Below are 19148 nucleotides of genomic sequence, written 5' to 3'. Positions count from 1 at the left end.
TATAGTCTCATTATTACCTCAACTACCTGGTACCCTGCACATTGACTCAGTACTGGTACTCCTTATAGTCTCATTATTACCTCAACTACCTGGTACCCTGCACATTGACTCAGTACTGGTACTCTCATTATAGTCTCATTATTACTGGTTCTCTCATTATTACTACCTGGTACCCTGCACATTGACTCAGTACTGGTACTCCTTATAGTCTCATTATTACCTCAACTACCTGGTACCCTGCACATTGACTCAGTACTGGTACTCCTTATAGTCTCATTATTACCTCAACTACCTGGTACCCTGCACATTGACTCAGTACTGGTACTCCTTATAGTCTCATTATTACCTCAACTACCTGGTACCCTGCACATTGACTCAGTACTGGTACTCCTTATAGTCTCATTATTACCTCAACTACCTGGTACCCTGCACATTGACTCAGTACTGGTACTCCTTATAGTCTCATTATTACCTCAACTACCTGGTACCCTGCACATTGACTCAGTACTGGTACTCCTTATAGTCTCATTATTACCTCAACTACCTGGTACCCTGCACATTGACTCAGTACTGGTACTCCTTATAGTCTCATTATTACCTCAACTACCTGGTACCCTGCACATTGACTCAGTACTGGTACTCCTTATAGTCTCATTATTACCTCAACTACCTGGTACCCTGCACATTGACTCAGTACTGGTACTCCTTATAGTCTCATTATTACCTCAACTACCTGGTACCCTGCACATTGACTCAGTAATGGTACTCTCTATAGTCTCATTATTACCTCAACTACCTGGCACATTGACTCAGTACTGCATAGTCTCATTGACTCAACTACCTGGTACCCTGCACATTGACTCAGTACTGGTACTCTTATAGTCTCATTATTACCTCAACTACCTGGTACCCTGCACATTGACTCAGTACTGGTACTCCTTATAGTCTCATTATTACCTCAACTACCTGGTACCCTGCACATTGACTCAGTACTGGTACTCCTTATAGTCTCATTATTACCTCAACTACCTGGTACCCTGCACATTGACTCAGTACTGGTACTCCTTATAGTCTCATTATTACCTCAACTACCTGGTACCCTGCACATTGACTCAGTACTTGACTCAGTACTGGTATATAGTCTCATTATTACCTCAACTACCTGGTACCCTGCACATTGACTCAGTACTGGTACTCCTTATAGTCTCATTATTACCTCAACTACCTGGTACCCTGCACATTGACTCAGTACTGGTACTCCTTATAGTCTCATTATTACCTCAACTACCTGGTACCCTGCACATTGACTCAGTACTGGTACTCCTTATAGTCTCATTATTACCTCAACTACCTGGTACCCTGCACATTGACTCAGTACTGGTACTCCTTATAGTCTCATTATTACCTCAACTACCTGGTACCCTGCACATTGACTCAGTACTGGTACTCCTTATAGTCTCATTATTACCTCAACTACCTGGTACCCTGCACATTGACTCAGTACTGGTACTCCTTATAGTCTCATTATTACCTCAACTACCTGGTACCCTGCACATTGACTCAGTACTGGTAGTACTGGTACTGCACATTGACTCAGTACTGGTACTCCTCTTAGTCTCATTATTACCTCAACTACCTGGTACCCTGCACATTGACTCAGTACTGGTACTCCTTATAGTCTCATTATTACCTCAACTACCTGGTACCCTGCACATTGACTCAGTACTGGTACTCCTTATAGTCTCATTATTACCTCAACTACCTGGTACCCTGCACATTGACTCAGTACTGGTACTCCTTATAGTCTCATTATTACCTCAACTACCTGGTACCCTGCACATTGACTCAGTACTGGTACTCATTATAGTCTCATTATTACCTCAACTACCTGGTACCCTGCACATTGACTCAGTACTGGTACTCCTTATAGTCTCATTATTACCTCAACTACCTGGTACCCTGCACATTGACTCAGTACTGGTACTCCTTATAGTCTCATTATTACCTCAACTACCTGGTACCCTGCACATTGACTCAGTACTGGTACTCCTTATAGTCTCATTATTACCTCAACTACCTGGTACCCTGCACTCATTGACTCAGTATTATTACCTCAACTACCTGGTACCCTCCTCAGTACTGGTAGTCTCATTATTACCTCAACTACCTGGTACCCTGCACATTGACTCAGTACTGGTACTCCTTATAGTCTCATTATTACCTCAACTACCTGGTACCCTGCACATTGACTCAGTACTGGTACTCCTTATAGTCTCATTATTACCTCAACTACCTGGTACCCTGCACATTGACTCAGTACTGGTACTCCTTATAGTCTCATTATTACCTCAACTACCTGGTACCCTGCACATTGACTCAGTACTGGTTCTCCTTATAGTCTCATTATTACCTCAACTACCTGGTACCCTGCACATTGACTCAGTACTGGTACTCCTTATAGTCTCATTATTACCTCAACTACCTGGTACCCTGCACATTGACATTGACTCAGTACTGGTACTCCTTATAGTCTCATTATTACCTCAACTACCTGGTACCCTGCACATTGACTCAGTACTGGTACTCCTTATAGTCTCATTATTACCTCAACTACCTGGTACCCTGCACATTGACTCAGTACTGGTACTCCTTATAGTCTCATTATTACCTCAACTACCTGGTACCCTGCACATTGACTCAGTACTGGTACTCCTTATAGTCTCATTATTACCTCAACTACCTGGTACCCTGCACATTGACTCAGTACTGGTACTCCTTATAGTCTCATTATTACCTCAACTACCTGGTACCCTGCACATTGACTCAGTACTGGTACTCATTATAGTCTTATTATTACCTCAACTACCTGGTACCCTGCACATTGACTCAGTACTGGTACTCCTTATAGTCTCATTATTACCTCAACTACCTGGTACCCTGCACATTGACTCAGTACTGGTACTCCTTATAGTCTCATTATTACCTCAACTACCTGGTACCCTGCACATTGACTCAGTACTGGTACTCCTTATAGTCTCATTATTACCTCAACTACCTGGTACCCTGCACATTGACTCAGTACTGGTACTCCTTATAGTCTCATTATTACCTCAACTACCTGGTACCCTGCACATTGACTCAGTACTGGTACTCCTTATAGTCTCATTATTACCTCAACTACCTGGTACCCTGCACATTGACTCAGTACTGGTACTCCTTATAGTCTCATTATTACCTCAACTACCTGGTACCCTGCACATTGACTCAGTACTGGTAGTACTGGTTCTCCTTATAGTCTCATTATTACCTCAACTACCTGGTACCCTGCACATTGACTCAGTACTGGTACTCCTTATAGTCTCATTATTACCTCAACTCCCTGGTACCCTGCACATTGACTCAGTTCTGGTACTCCTTATAGTCTCATTATTACCTCAACTACCTGGTACCCTGCACATTGACTCAGTACTGGTACTCCTTATAGTCTCATTATTACCTCAACTACCTTGTACCCTGCACATTGACTCAGTACTGGTACTCAATATAGTCTTATTATTACCTCAACTACCTGGTACCCTGCACATTGACTCAGTACTGGTACTCCTTATAGTCTCATTATTACCTCAACTACCTGGTACCCTGCACATTGACTCAGTACTGGTACTCCTTATAGTCTCATTATTACCTCAACTACCTGGTACCCTGCACATTGACTCAGTACTGGTACTCCTTATAGTCTCATTATTACCTCAACTACCTGGTACCCTGCACATTGACTCAGTACTGGTACTCCTTATAGTCTCATTATTACCTCAACTACCTGGTACCCTGCACATTGACTCAGTACTGGTACTCCTTATAGTCTCATTATTACCTCAACTACCTGGTACCCTGCACATTGACTCAGTACTGGTACTCCTTATAGTCTCATTATTACCTCAACTACCTGGTACCCTGCACATTGACTCAGTACTGGTACTCCTTATAGTCTCATTATTACCTCAACTACCTGGTACCCTGCACATTGACTCAGTACTGGTACTCCTTATAGTCTCATTATTACCTCAACTACCTGGTACCCTGCACATTGACTCAGTACTGGTACTCCTTATAGTCTCATTATTACCTCAACTACCTGGTACCCTGCACATTGACTCAGTACTGGTACTCCTTATAGTCTCATTATTACCTCAACTACCTGGTACCCTGCACATTGACTCAGTACTGGTACTCCTTATAGTCTCATTATTACCTCAACTACCTGGTACCCTGCACATTGACTCAGTACTGGTACTCCTTATAGTCTCATTATTACCTCAACTACCTGGTACCCTGCACATTGACTCAGTACTGGTACTCCTTATAGTCTTATTATTACCTCAACTACCTGGTACCCTGCACATTGACTCAGTACTGGTACTCTGGTACTCCTTATAGTCTCATTATTACCTCAACTACCTGGTACCCTGCACATTGACTCAGTACTGGTACTCCTTATAGTCTCATTATTACCTCAACTACCTGGTACCCTGCACATTGACTCAGTACTGGTACTCCTTATAGTCTCATTATTACCTCAACTACCTGGTACCCTGCACATTGACTCAGTACTGGTACTCCTTATAGTCTCATTATTACCTCAACTACCTGGTACCCTGCACATTGACTCAGTACTGGTACTCCTTATAGTCTCATTATTACCTCAACTACCTGGTACCCTGCACATTGACTCAGTACTGGTACTCCTTATAGTCTCATTATTACCTCAACTACCTGGTACCCTGCACATTGACTCAGTACTGGTACTCCTTATAGTCTCATTATTACCTCAACTACCTGGTACCCTGCACATTGACTCAGTACTGGTACTCCTTATAGTCTCATTATTACCTCAACTACCTGGTACCCTGCACATTGACTCAGTACTGGTACTCCTTATAGTCTCATTATTACCTCAACTACCTGGTACCCTGCACATTGACTCAGTACTGGTACTCCTTATAGTCTCATTATTACCTCAATCAACTACCTGGTACCCTGCGCATTGACTCAGTACTGGTACTCCTTATAGTCTCATTATTACCTCAACTACCTGGTACCCTGCACATTGACTCAGTACTGGTACTCCTTATAGTCTCATTATTACCTCAACTACCTGGTACCCTGCACATTGACTCAGTACTGGTACTCCTTATAGCTCATTATTACCTCAACTACCTGGTACCCTGCACATTGACTCAGTACTGGTACTCCTTATAGTCTCATTATTACCTCAACTACCTGGTACCCTGCACATTGACTCAGTACTGGTACTCCTTATAGTCTCATTATTGTTTTTTTAGCACATTTTTCATACTTTTAACTGCATTATTGGGAAAGAGCTCATCAGTCAGCATTTCACAGTACACCTGCTGTATTCGGCTCGTGGGGGAAGGGGGGGGGGTTCGGGACAAGGTAACATGTCTGGTATACATATCCTCAGGTGTTAGATTACTCAGCTGTTCTAGTGGTCTGAGGCAGGTGGTAGATTACTCAGCTGTTCTAGTGGTCTGAGGCAGGTGTTAGATTACTCAGCTGTTCTAGTGGTCTGAGGCAGGTTTAGTTTAGTTTAGTTTATTTTATTTTTACAGGGACAGTGCACATTAATCAACGTTTCAGTAAAAGTGCCGGTTTTAGCCAGCCGGCTAATTTTCAACCGCAGTCCCTGGGCAGGTTATTAAAAACAATTACAATATAGACAATAGCACCATAGACACAGCAACATAGCAACATAGGACAAGCAAGACATAGCATACAGACAGAGCAACATAGGACAAAAAGCAGCAAGACAAAATTCATAAAAGCAACAAAGTGTTTCCATACCTCACAAGCTACAGACAACATGGAAAGGGGCAACACACAGCTAGGGACCATGTTCACAAATCTGATTGACCTTTAGCCAGGTCTTCAAGCATTTTGTGAAAGTGTGATATGTGGTGCAGTTATGTGTGTCTGATGGCAGTGTATTCCAGACATGGGAAGCTCTCACAGAGAATGCAGATTTACTAAAGGTGCTTTTCCTTAGGGGAACTATACAGTCACCTCTCATGGCAGACCTTGTGGATCTGCTGCCATATGTCTGGGTTTTCTGTTTAACAAAAATATTGAGTGGAGGGGAGCCAGGCCATTAAGGATCTTGAATACAAGACATGCGTCGGTGTATTGCACAAGATTTTCCCAACTCAAGAGCTCATGTTTTCTAAGGATGTGACAATGATGATGGCTATTGGGCTTATCAAGCACTTTGAGAGCCTGTTTGTAGACAGACTGAATAGGTTTTAATGTTGTACAGCAAGCTTGGGCCCAACTAGTCAAGCAGTATGTTAAGTGGGGAGTATCATAGATTTGAAGTACAGTTTTGCTACCTCTGTAGTCAAACAATTTCGTATAAATCGGAAATTAGCTAGATTGAATTTAGTTATTTGAATTACCTTTTTCACATGCTTTTTAAAAGAGAGGTTGGAATCAAGTATGATGCCAAGGTACTTAAAATCGGATACCACCTGGAGCTTCTCCCCTGACACATAGACATCTGGCTCAGTAGCATCTGTTGCCCTCTTTGTGAAGAACATGCAAACAGTTTTTTTCACATTGAGATGCAAACACGAGTCACTGAGCCACTTTGTAACCTGGACCATTACAGTAGTGAGTCACTATGTAACCTGGACCATTACAGTAGTGAGTCACTATGTAACCTGGACCATTACAGTAGTGAGTCACTATGTAACCTGGACCATTACAGTAGTGAGTCACTATGTAACCTGGACCATTACAGTAGTGAGTCACTATGTCCTGGACCATTACAGTAGTGAGTCACTATGTAACCTGGACCATTACAGTAGTGAGTCACTGGACCATATGTAACCCTGGACCATTACAGTAGTGAGTCACTATGTCACTATGTACTGGACCATTACAGTAGTGAGTCACTATGTAACCTGGACCATTACAGTAGTGAGTCACTATGGCCTGGACCATTACAGTAGTGAGTCACTATGTAACCTGGACCATTACAGTAGTGAGTCACTATTCACCTGAGTCACTGAGTTACACTGAGTAACTATGTAACCTGGACCATTACAGTAGTGAGTCACTATGTAACCTGGACCATTACAGTAGTGAGTTCTTGTGCAGCTTGTTGTTTGCTCTTTGCACATATATCACTGTATCATCTGCATACATTTGAACTTCAGACCCAGTACAGACAGAAGGCAGATCATTAATGTACAGACTGAACAGGAGGGGCCCCAGTATTGACCCTTGGGGCACGCCCACATCATAGCTACGAGTGGGCGACAGCTCATTGCTCACTCTGACACACTGAGTTCTGCCTTCAAGGTATGATTTCATCCATCTCAAGGCATCAGGGGAAAAGTTGAACTTGGACAATTTTGTGATGAGAATCTCATGGTTAACAGTATCAAAAGCCTTCCTTAGGTCCAGAAACACAGCCCCAACAGCACCCCCTTTGTCCATCTTGGACTTCACATTTTCAGAAGAAAGCAGTTGGCCGTTTCTGTGGAGTGTTTCGCTCTGAAGCCAAACTGCATGGTAGTATGTGAAGGGGCTGTTGTTGAGGTGGTTAATCAGTTGTTCTGCTACACACTTTTCAACAACCTTTGACACCACAGGTAGTATACTAATGGGCCTGTAGTTACTCACGTCAGCAGGGTCTCCTGATTTAAAGATGGCCGTTATTATGGCCGACTTCCATACCCTTGTTCATACACACCGAGACCAATAGATGTGTTGGTGACCTTAGTAATGGGGCCAATGAGTGACTCTTTGTAGTTTTTAAGAAAGGTAGAGTCCATCCCAAACACAGCTTTGGCTTTAGAGTTCTTTAGTGAGCTAATCACCTTGTTCACCTTTGACTCAGAAACCTCCCTTATGATGAAGACAGGTTGAGCGTCATTCACTAGCACTGAGTTTGGTGTTGATATTCTCCAATGAGGTAGATTACTCAGCTGTTCTAGTGGTCTGAGGCAGGTGGTAGATTACTCAGCTGTTCTAGTGGTCTGAGGCAGGTGGTAGATTACTCAGCTGTCCTAGTGGTCTGAGGCAGGTGTTAGATTACTCAGCTGTTCTTGTGATCTGAGGCAGGTGGTAGATTACTCAGCTGTTCTAGTGGTCTGAGGCAGGTGGTAGATTACTCAGCTGTTCTAGTGGTCTGAGGCAGGTGGTAGATTACTCAGCTGTTCTAGTAGTCTGAGGCAGGTGTTAGATTACTCAGCTGTTCTAGTGGTCTGAGGCAGGTGGTAGATTACAGGTTCTAGTGGTCTGAGAGATTACTCAGCTGTTCTAGTGGTCTGAGACAGGTGTTAGATTACTCAGCTGTTCTAGTGGTCTGAGGCAGGTGGTTAGATTACTCAGCTGTTCTAGTGGTCTGAGACAGGTGTTAGATTACTCAGCTGTTCTAGTGGTCTGAGGCAGGTGTTAGATTACTCAGCTGTTCTAGTGGTCTGAGGCAGGTGGTAGATTACTCAGCTGTTCTAGTGGTCTGAGGCAGGTGTTAGATTACTCAGCTGTTCTAGTGGTCTGAGGCAGGTGGTAGATTACTCAGCTGTTCTAGTGGTCTGAGGCAGGTGTTAGATTACTCAGCTGTTCTAGTGGTCTGAGGCAGGTGTTAGATTACTCAGCTGTTCTAGTGGTCTGAGACAGGTGTTAGATTACTCAGCTGTTCTGTGGTCTGAGGCAGGTGTTAGATTACTCAGCTGTTCTTGTGATCTGAGGATTACTCAGGTGTGGTAGATTACTCACTCAGCTGTTCTAGTGGTCTGAGGCAGGTGGTATATTACTCAGCTTTTCTAGTGGTCTGAGGCAGGTGGTAGATTACTCAGCTGTTCTAGTGGTCTGAGGCAGGTGTTAGATTACTCAGCTGTTCTAGTGGTCTGAGGCAGGTGTTAGATTACTCAGCTGTTCTAGTGGTCTGAGGCAGGAGGTGTTAGATTACAAGCATTTTCAATTGTAACCTTAATAATATGACTTACTAATGTCATATTACAGTTTTGAATAAGTTTTTAAATATTGAAATATTGATGTCACAAGTGTATCATTTGTAAAGTTCAGATATATATTATTAACGTGTAAAACCTAGCAGTACACTTGGGGGCGCTGTGGGGACCCTTGGGGCGCTGTGGGGTCACTGTGGGGACAATGTGGGGGCACTTGGGGACAATGAACCTAAAGCCAACACATGAACAAACTTATTCCCAGATATAAATCAAATTGGTCACATACACATGGTTAGCAGAAGTTATTGGTTACATACACATGGTTAGCAGAAGTTATTGGTTACATACACATGGTTAGCAGATGTCATTGGTTACATACACATGGTTAGCAGATGTTATTGATCACATACACATGGTTAGCAGATGTTATTGGTCAGATACACAGGGTTAGCAGATGTTATTGGTCACATACACAGGGTTAGCAGATGTTATTGGTCACATACACAGGGTTAGCAGATGTTATTGGTCACATACACATGGTTAGCAGATGTTATTTGTCAGATACACAGGGTTAGCAGATGTTATTGGTCACATACACATGGTTAGCAGATGTTATTGGTCACATACACATGGTTAGCAGATGTTATTGGTCACATACACATGGTTAGCAGATGTTATTGGTCACATACACAGGGTTAGCAGATGTTATTGGTCACATACACAGGGTTAGCAGATGTTATTGGTCACATACACAGGGTTAGCAGATGTTATTGGTCACATACACATGGTTAGCAGATGTTATTGGTTACATACACATGGTTAGCAGATGTTATTGGTCACATACACATGGTTAGCAGATGTTATTGGTTACATACACAGGTTAGCAGATGTTATTGGTCACATACACATGGTTAGCAGATGTTATTGGTCACATACACATGGTTAGCAGATGTTATTGGTCACATACACAGGGTTAGCAGATGTTATTGGTCACATACACAGGTTAGCAGATGTCATTGGTCACATACACAGGGTTAGCAGATACATGGTTAGCAGATGTTATTGGTTCACATACACATGGTTAGCAGGTTATTGGTTACATACACATGGTTAGCAGATGTTATTGGTCACATACACAGGTTAGCAGATGTTATTGGTCACATACACATGGTTAGCAGATGTTATTGGTTACATACACATGGTTAGCAGATGTCATTGGTTACATACACATGGTTAGCAGATGTCATTGGTTACATACACATGGTTAGCAGATGTCATTGGTCACATACACATGGTTAGCAGATGTTATTGGTCACATACACAGGTTAGCAGATGTCATTGGTCACATACACAGGGTTAGCAGATGTTATTGGTCACATACACAGGGTTAGCAGATGTTATTGGTCACATACACAGGGTTAGCAGATGTCATTGGTCACATACACATGGTTAGCAGATGTCATTGGTCACATACACAGGGTTAGCAGATGTTATTGGTCACATACACATGGTTAGCAGATGTTATTGGTTACACATGGTTAGCAGATGTTATTGGTCACATACACATGGTTAGCAGATGTTATTGATCACATACACATGGTTAGCAGATGTTATTGGTCACATACACAGGGTTAGCAGATGTTATTGGTCACATACACAGGGTTAGCAGATGTCATTGGTCACATACACAGGGTTAGCAGATGTTATTGGTCACATACACATGGTTAGCAGATGTTATTGGTCACATACACAGGGTTAGCAGATGTCATTGGTCACATACACATGGTTAGCAGATGTTATTGGTCACATGGTTAGCAGATGTTATTGATCACATACACATGGTTAGCAGATGTTATTGGTTACATACACATGGTTAGCAGATGTCATTGGTTACATACACATGGTTAGCAGATGTCATTGGTTACATACACATGGTTAGCAGATGTCATTGGTCACATACACAGGGTTAGCAGATGTTATTGGTCACATACACAGGGTTAGCAGATGTCATTGGTCACATACACAGGGTTAGCAGATGTTATTGGTCACATACACAGGGTTAGCAGATGTTATTGGTCACATACACAGGGTTAGCAGATGTCATTGGTCACATACACATGGTTAGCAGATGTCATTGGTCACATACACAGGGTTAGCAGATGTTATTGGTCACATACACATGGTTAGCAGATGTTATTGGTCACATACACATGGTTAGCAAATGTTATTTACAATGGCTGCCTTGTTCAGGGGCAGTTTTTTACTTACCTTGTCAGCTCAGGGATTTGATCTAGCAACCTTTCGGTTACTGGCCAACACTCTAACCACGAGGCTACCTGCCACCTCTACACTCTAACCACGAGGCTACCTGCCACCTCTACACTCTAACCACGAGGCTACCTGCCACCTCTACACTCTAACCACGAGGCTACCTGCCACCTCTACACTCTAACCACGAGGCTACCTGCCACCTCTACACTCTAACCACGAGGCTACCTGCCACCTCTACACTCTAACCACGAGGCTACCTGCCACCTCTACCTGCCACCTCTACTACCTGCCACCTCTACACTCTAACCACGAGGCTACCTGCCACCTCTACACTCTAACCACGAGGCTACCTGCCACCTCTACACTCTAACCACGAGGCCACCTGCCACCTCTACACTCTAACCACGAGGCTACCTGCCACCTCTACACTCTAACCACGAGGCTACCTGCCACCTCTACACTCTAACCACAAGGCTACCTGCCACCTCTACACTCTAACCACGAGGCTACCTTCCGCCACAGACATACTTATCACTTGTTTACATAATTATTATACATAAATCATTGCCAAAAGCACAAGACATACTGTTGCATGTAGGTCTACATTATTTATCGATTGATCATATAGAAATGTGAAACATTATTTTTAACTACTACAAAGCAATTACATGTGGCGCAGGAACCACTGACTCACTGCATTATTCTATAGTATTATCAAGACACCTGCTGTTAACTCTTAACTACTTAGGACAGCTGCTGTTAACTCTTAACTACTTAGGACACCTGCTGTTAACTCTTAACTACTTAGGACAGCTCACCAGGTGTCCTAAATATCTACCGACTAGGTGGGACTAGAGACTTCATGCATAGCTTTAATTTATACCCATAAGTGTCAAATGTGTTTATTCTCAGCACTTATACGACCAATGTTGTACTCTGAGACGCTTTGTGGGTATGGTCCCAGATCTCAACATATTGTTATAAAAAAACATAGAATGTTTGTTTTACATAATAATAAAAAATGATAAAAAATGAATATTACTAATGTAACCCACTGTAAAGACTGGGTTTAGTTGATTGTGTTGCACTGATCATGTCCGCGTTCTGGGACTGTCCGCGTCCCCGTACAGAACCGTCCTCGTCCCCGTACAGAACTGTCCGCGTCCCCGTACAGAACCGTCCGCGTCCCCGTTCGGTGTGACAGAACATATTGTGTCCCCGCGTCCCGTAATAACGTTTGTTACGTGTTTGTTTACAGAACTGTCCTTTTCACGTCCCCTTGTTTCAGAACTGTCCGCGTCCCATGTACAGAACTGTCCGCGTCCGTACAGAACAGTCCGCGTCCCCGTACAGAACAGTCCGCGTCCCCGTTCGGTGTGGCGCCAAGCCGGTTACGCGCAGAGTGGACTGAGGTGATCTTGGGGAATAACGACAGAGTTTGTTTTAGTGTTGAGACGCCAAAGTTTACTGTTCAATTTGCTTTTTTTCTTTACGGTCAGGGACAGTATGAGTGTAGCCAGATCCTTTTCACTCTCTGTCCTTGTTTCATTTTGTGGTTCACCGGATTCATCATCATCATCGAGACGAGGGACAGACGAACGACCTGCTAACTAACCAAGCTAGTCGGTACAGCTCGGTAAGCTAGCTAGCTACTCTACCAGCAGCATCCTAGTTACCATAGCTACCACTACATCATCACCGGCTGTCTGCATTTCTTGTAGACCGATGGAGCTGGCTACCTCTGTCCGGTTCTCCTACCTCTGTCTTCACTAGATGGATGGTAACTTTAGTGTTTAAACCCTCTGTGTCCAAGGACCGAACTTTTGAATATTATTTTCAGGGCGCCTCAATAGCAGGTATTGAACCCCGGGTAAATAATCACTAGTCAGATCCTCAACCTCAGTAAACATTCATTATAACAATCATCTTAATATCTGATATTGTGAGTAAACAACCCCGAGAGTGCGTCTTCCAGCCCTCCAATAAATTACATAATTCAACCCTCCCGGTTAGTAAATTTACCTCAACATCCCCCGGAGAAGCAGAGTAACGACACCAGCCTTTTAGCGGGGCTGACAGACTGACTACAACGCTCGCGACGCTAAATTAATTTCGTTATTAAAAATGACACACTGCTAAATGAATTCCGTCATAAAAATGACACACTGCATCTCCTCATTGGTTTATAGAAGCAGATACCATTCTCCTCATTTAGCAAAACAACATAACTTAACATAAATATAACTTCTTTAAACAATAAAAGCTCATTTACGAACATTTCTGAAAATCAGTTATATTTGTGAAACTCTTCTTATGTTTCCCCATCTGAGCTCAGAGTAGATGAGAGATGTAATGTTTGTCTCTGTTGTGTTGAAGCCCAATCAGGCAGGAGAGACCAGCCTCCCCTGTTCCCAGCTGTGTGTCCATGAAGAGTGACTGGTCTATGGATCCTCCTCTATACTTTAGAGAGGGAGACTTTTCTACTGAACAAAGGTAAGAAGAACTCATGGGTCCTGGTCAGTGAGTTAAACAACACTGTCTCTAGTCATTTCTCCTCCCATTTTCCCATTTATTGTTGTTGTTTTCATAATCCATAGGCTCATCATTTTGTCCATTTTCATAGTCCTAAAACAATATTAAACAAACACAACATTCCCTCCCTGTGTGTGTGTGTGTGTGTGTGTGTGTGTGTGTGTGTGTGTGTGTGTGTGTGTGTGTGTGTGTGTGTGTGTGTGTGTGTGTGTGTGTGTGTGTGTGTGTGTGTGTGTGTGTGTGTGTGTGTGTGTACTCCCTGGATGAGGAGATGTAACCTCATGTTTTGTCCACAGAAACCAACAGGAGAGATCAGAGTCAGAGATTCTCAGTGTTCAGTCTTCCCAGATTCATCAAACAGACCTGGCCTCCATATTCAGTGTATGTGGTCCTGTTATGTACATTTGTTTTTGTTTACCTCAAGTAAAGTTGATCTGTCAATCATTCATTAATGCGTTAATGAGAAAGCATTTATTCTCTTGCTTAACTTATTTACTTTATTTATTTCAGTTGCTTGAAGAGAAAATTCTGACATTTGTGAAGAACGAGCTGAAGATGTTCAAGAGGATTCTTAGTCCAGAATTCCCAGAAGGCTTTGGGAGTCAGAAGCAGGATAAGGAAGTGGTGGACCCTGAAGATGAGAAGCAGGAGAGCAGTGCCAGAGAGGGGGCTCTGAAGATCACACTGCACATCCTGAGGAAAATGAACCAGAAGGAGCTTGCTGACACACTGGAGAAATGTAAGATCTGTCTGCCTCATGTTGAATGATGTTTTATAACATTTAAAAGCTGTAACTAAAGTACAGCTAAAGTAGCTGTGTAACTCAATGATATTGTAGCAGCCTTAACACAACACCTGGTGACCTCATCAAGTAGCAGCAGGGATGTGTTGTGGTGATTAATTTAGAGAGAGAGACAACAGTAATAATACCATCAATAATACCAATAATAATATAATCAGTCACACCAGTCTGTAATGTATTATGAAAACATTTACACATTTATACAGTCAGTTAAGAGAATGAATTATTATAATGTACAACTTTATAACAGTCCTACAATACTGTAGGCATTAAAACATATGTAATATTAATATCCTCTGTGTTATTTCTAGATTCAGATGAGCTTGCTGTGATTTGCCAACGTGAACTCAAATCTAATCTAAAGAAGAAGTTTCAATGTGTATTTGAGGGGATCGCTAAACAAGGAAACCCAACACTTCTCAATAAGATCTACACAGAGCTCTACATCACAGAGGGTGGAACAGGAGAGGTCAATAATGAACATGAGCTGAGACAGATTGAGACAACAACCAGGAAACAAGCAAGACCAGAGACTGCAATCAAATGTAACGACATCTTCAAACCCTTAACTGGACAAGACAAACTTATCAGAACTGTGCTGACAAAGGGAGTCGCTGGCATTGGAAAAACAGTCTCTGTGCAGAAGTTCATTCTGGACTGGGCTGAAGGAAAAGCAAATCAGGATGTCCAATTTGTGTTTTCATTCCCTTTTCGGGAGCTGAATTTGATGAAAGGGGACAAACACACTTTCATTGAACTTCTTCATCACTTCTCAATGGAAACCAAACAATCAGGAATCTCCAACTACGACAAGTACAAAGTTCTGTTCATCTTTGATGGTCTGGATGAGTGCCGACTGCCCCTAGACTTCCAGAAGAACAAGATCTGTTGGGACGTCACAGAGTCAACCTCAGTGGATGTTCTGCTGACAAATCTCATCAAGGGAAATCTGCTTCCCTCTGCTCTCCTCTGGATAACTACCCGACCTGCAGCAGCCAATAAGATCCCTTCAGGGTGTGTTGACCAGGTGACAGAGGTACGAGGGTTCAATGACCCACAGAAGGAGGAGTACTTCAGGAAGAGATTCAGTGATGAGGACCTGGCCAGCAGAATCATCTCACACATAAAGACATCAAGGAGCCTCCACATCATGTGCCACATTCCAGTCTTCTGTTGGATTTCTGCAACAGTCCTTGAACACATGCTGAAACATAAGAGAGAAGAGATGCCCAAGACTCTGACTGAGATGTACACACACCTTGTGGTGTTTCATACCAAACAGAAGAATGAAAAGTATCTTGGGAAAGAAGAGACAGGTCCACACTGGAATAAAGAGAGCATTCTGTCACTGGGAAAACTGGCTTTTCAACAGCTTGTGAATGGCAATCTGATTTTCTATGAAGAAGACCTGAAAGAGGCTGGCATTGATGTCAATGAAGCCTCAGTGTACTCAGGATTGTGCACACAGCTCTTTAAAGAGGAATGTGGGCTGTACCAGGACAAGGTGTACTGCTTTGTTCATCTGAGCATTCAGGAGTTTCTGGCTGCTGTATATGTGTTCCTCTCATTCATCAACAACAATGAGAATCTAATGGACAAACTGCAAACAAAGTCCAGGATCTTTTCTTTGCTCTTCAGAGACAATGCTGAAGTTACTTTCTACAAGAGTGCTGTGGATAAAGCCTTACAAAGTGAGACAGGAAACCTGGACCTTTTCCTCCGCTTCCTTCTGGGCCTCTCACTGGAGTCCAATCAGAAGCACTTACGAGGTCTACTGACAAAGACAAGAAGCAGCTCACAGAGCCATGAAGAAACAGTCAAGTACATCAAGGAGAAGATCGGGGAGGATCTCTCTCCAGAGAGGAGCATCAATCTGTTCCACTGTCTGAATGAACTGAATGACCATTCTCTAGTGGAGGAGATCCAAAGCTACCTGAGATCAGGAAGTCTCTCAAAACCCAACCTGTCACCTGCACAGTGGTCAGCTCTGGTCTTTGTGTTGCTGACTTCAGAAAAGGAGCTGGATGTGTTTGACCTGAAGAAATACTCCAGATCAGAGGAAGGTCTTCTGAGGCTGCTGCCAGTGGTCAAAGCCTCCAGAGCTGTTCTGTGAGTAAATAAAATGACATTTAAGAACTAATCATCAGGAAGAAATATTCAGTTTAGAGAAAAATCTGTATTATAATATGTATATAATATTATATTGAATAACATATTGAATAAATTCATTGATTTTCACAGTAGTAGAACAATATGACCATACAATTCTAGGAAACGGAAGATGAATCTATATGTTGTTTGAGAGAATAAACCAAATGCATCTACCATTGTCCTTCTACACTACTGGTGTTAAATTAACAGTGTGTTTGTGAAGTCATGATGATTTCTTTGTCAGGCTGTCAGGCTGTGGAGTCACAGAGGAAGGCTGTGCTTCTCTGGTCTCAGTTCTGAGGTCAAAACCCTCACACCTGAGAGAGCTGGATCTGAGTAACAATGACCTGAAGGATTCAGGAGTGAAGCTGCTCTCTGCTGGACTGGGGAATCCCCACTGTAAACTGGAGACTCTGAGGTCAGTATTCCTGTAGTTGGTCAACAAGTGATAACTGTTCACCAGATCCACATGTGTTTACCAGACACACATAGTCCACATCATATGTGTTTGGACAGTGAATATTACAGTTTTAAATGTGGTGCTCCAGCATTTTGGATTTGAGATATAATGTTTCATATTAGGGACAGTACAGAATGTCACCTTTTATTTGAGGTTAAAATGGTGAGAAAGGTTATGTTTCATGTTTTGTTGTAGCCTCTGTTCATTGGTAATGGTGAGAGGTTAATTTGGGGTGTTGTGTGTTTTGTTGTAGCCTCTGTTAATTAGGTAATGGTGAGAGGTTAGCATGTTTTGTTGTAGCCTCTGTTATTGGTAATGGTGAGAGGTTATCATCTCTGCTGTACTGGGAATCCCCACTGTAAACTGGAGATTCTGAGGTCAGTATTATCAAATGATACTTTTATGTATGTAGTTCTCCCATTTGAAAAGACACAGTAATTATTCAATTTGTTGTAGTCTCTGTTATTGGTAATGGTGAGAGGTTAGCATGTTTTGTTGTAGTCTCTGTTATTGGTAATGGTGAGAGGTTAGTATGTTTTGTTGTAGCCTCTGTTATTGGCAATGGTGAAATTAGGTTAGCATGTTTTGTTGTATTCTCTGTTATTGGTAATGGTGAGAGGTTAGCATGTTTTGTTGTAGTCTCTGTTATTGGTAATGGTGAGAGGTTAGTATGTTTTGTTGTAGTCTCTGTTATTGGTAATGGTGAGAGGTTAGCATGTTTTGTTGTAGTCTCTGTTATTGGTAATGGTGAGAGGTTAGCATGTTTTGTTGTAGTCTCTGTTATTGGTAATGGTGAGAGGTTAGCATGTTTTGTTGTAGCCTCTGTTATTGGTAATGGTGAGAGGTTAGTATGTTTTGTTGTAGTCTCTGTTATTGGTAATGGTGAGAGGTTAGCATGTTTTGTTGTAGTCTCTGTTATTGGTAATGGTGAGAGGTTAGCATGTTACACTGTAGAAGCAGTTCTGGATGACAAGTTGTAGTCTCTGTTATTGGTAATGGTGAGAGGTTAGCATGTTTTGTTGTAGTCTCTGTTATTGGTAATGGTGAGAGGTTAGTATGTTTTGTTGTAGTCTCTGTTATTGGTAATGGTGAGAGGTTAGCATGTTTTGTTGTAGTCTCTGTTATTGGTAATGGTGAGAGGTTAGCATGTTTTGTTGTAGTCTGTTATTGGTAATGGTGAGAGGTTAGCATGTTTTGTTGTAGTCTCTGTTATTGGTAATGGTGAGAGGTTAGTATGTTTTGTTGTAGTCTCTGTTATTGGTAATGGTGAGAGGTTAGCATGTTTTGTTGTAGTCTCTGTTATTGGTAATGGTGAGAGGTTAGTATGTTTTGTTGTAGTCTCTGTTATTGGTAATGGTGAGAGGTTAGCATGTTTTGTTGTAGTCTCTGTTATTGGTAATGGTGAGAGGTTAGCATGTTTTGTTGTAGTCTCTGTTATTGGTAATGGTGAGAGGTTAGTATGTTTTGTTGTAGTCTCTGTTATTGGTAATGGTGAGAGGTTAGCATGTTTTGTTGTAGTCTCTGTTATTGGTAATGGTGAGAGGTTAGTATGTTTTGTTGTAGTCTCTGTTATTGGTAATGGTGAGAGGTTAGCATGTTTTGTTGTAGCCTCTGTTATTGGTAATGGTGAGAGGTTAGCATGTTTTGTTGTAGTCTCTGTTATTGGTAATGGTGAGAGGTTAGCATGTTTTGTTGTAGTCTCTGTTATTGGTAATGGTGAGAGGTTAGCATGTTTTGTTGTAGTCTCTGTTATTGGTAATGGTGAGAGGTTAGCATGTTTTGTTGTAGTCTCTGTTATTGGTAATGGTGAGAGGTTAGCATGTTTTGTTGTAGCCTCTGTTATTGGTAATGGTGAGAGGTTAGCATGTTTTGTTGTAGTCTCTGTTATTGGTAATGGTGAGAGGTTAGTATGTTTTGTTGTAGTCTCTGTTATTGGTAA

At 42.2% G+C, this 19148-nt stretch overlaps 1 protein-coding gene and 2 long non-coding RNA genes across 52 annotated transcripts in view; all 3 read left to right on the top strand.

The window, feature by feature from the left end:
* Window positions 1-5209: 5209 nt before the first annotated feature.
* On the top strand, window positions 5210-11124 carry LOC127928867 (uncharacterized). 48 transcript variants are annotated; one of them, XR_008132491.1, is made up of 7 exons: window positions 5210-5558; window positions 8105-8294; window positions 8435-8510; window positions 8549-8700; window positions 8902-9780; window positions 9873-9995; window positions 10623-11124. It is a non-coding gene; the product is annotated as an uncharacterized LOC127928867 (long non-coding RNA). The 48 variants fall into 48 exon arrangements; XR_008132488.1 differs by having other exon boundaries at window positions 8435-8548; window positions 8587-8700; XR_008132497.1 differs by having other exon boundaries at window positions 8435-8586; window positions 8625-8662; window positions 8864-9780.
* A 2474-nt stretch (window positions 11125-13598) lies between these two features.
* LOC127928865 (NLR family CARD domain-containing protein 3-like) overlaps window positions 13599-19148 on the top strand; it is a 9547-nt gene continuing 3997 nt past the window's right edge. Inside the window, exons 1-5 of one of the 3 annotated variants that reach the window (XM_052516417.1) lie at window positions 13599-13757; window positions 14093-14177; window positions 14307-14535; window positions 14916-16707; window positions 16994-17167. In XM_052516417.1, coding sequence (XP_052372377.1) covers window positions 13690-13757; window positions 14093-14177; window positions 14307-14535; window positions 14916-16707; window positions 16994-17167 — 2348 coding nt within the window. In that variant the 5' untranslated portion in view covers window positions 13599-13689. Of the gene's footprint in view, window positions 13758-14092; window positions 14178-14306; window positions 14536-14909; window positions 16708-16993; window positions 17168-19148 lie in introns of all 3 variants that reach the window. The other 2 variants (XM_052516416.1, XM_052516418.1) reach the window with 2 other exon arrangements.
* Window positions 17859-19148, top strand: part of LOC127928866 (uncharacterized) — a 2018-nt gene continuing 728 nt past the window's right edge. The window contains exons 1-2 of the long non-coding RNA XR_008132476.1: window positions 17859-18098; window positions 19023-19148. The exon at window positions 19023-19148 is cut by the window's right edge and continues 234 nt beyond it. This is a non-coding gene — a long non-coding RNA (uncharacterized LOC127928866). The remainder of the gene's footprint in view (window positions 18099-19022) is intronic.

The sequence above is a fragment of the Oncorhynchus keta genome, unplaced genomic scaffold (assembly GCF_023373465.1).
Source record: "Oncorhynchus keta strain PuntledgeMale-10-30-2019 unplaced genomic scaffold, Oket_V2 Un_scaffold_4354_pilon_pilon, whole genome shotgun sequence".
NCBI classification, from domain to species: Eukaryota; Metazoa; Chordata; class Actinopteri; order Salmoniformes; family Salmonidae; genus Oncorhynchus; species Oncorhynchus keta.
The sequence above is the reverse complement of the archived record's forward strand: the minus strand, read 5'-3'. Positions and strand labels throughout refer to the sequence as shown.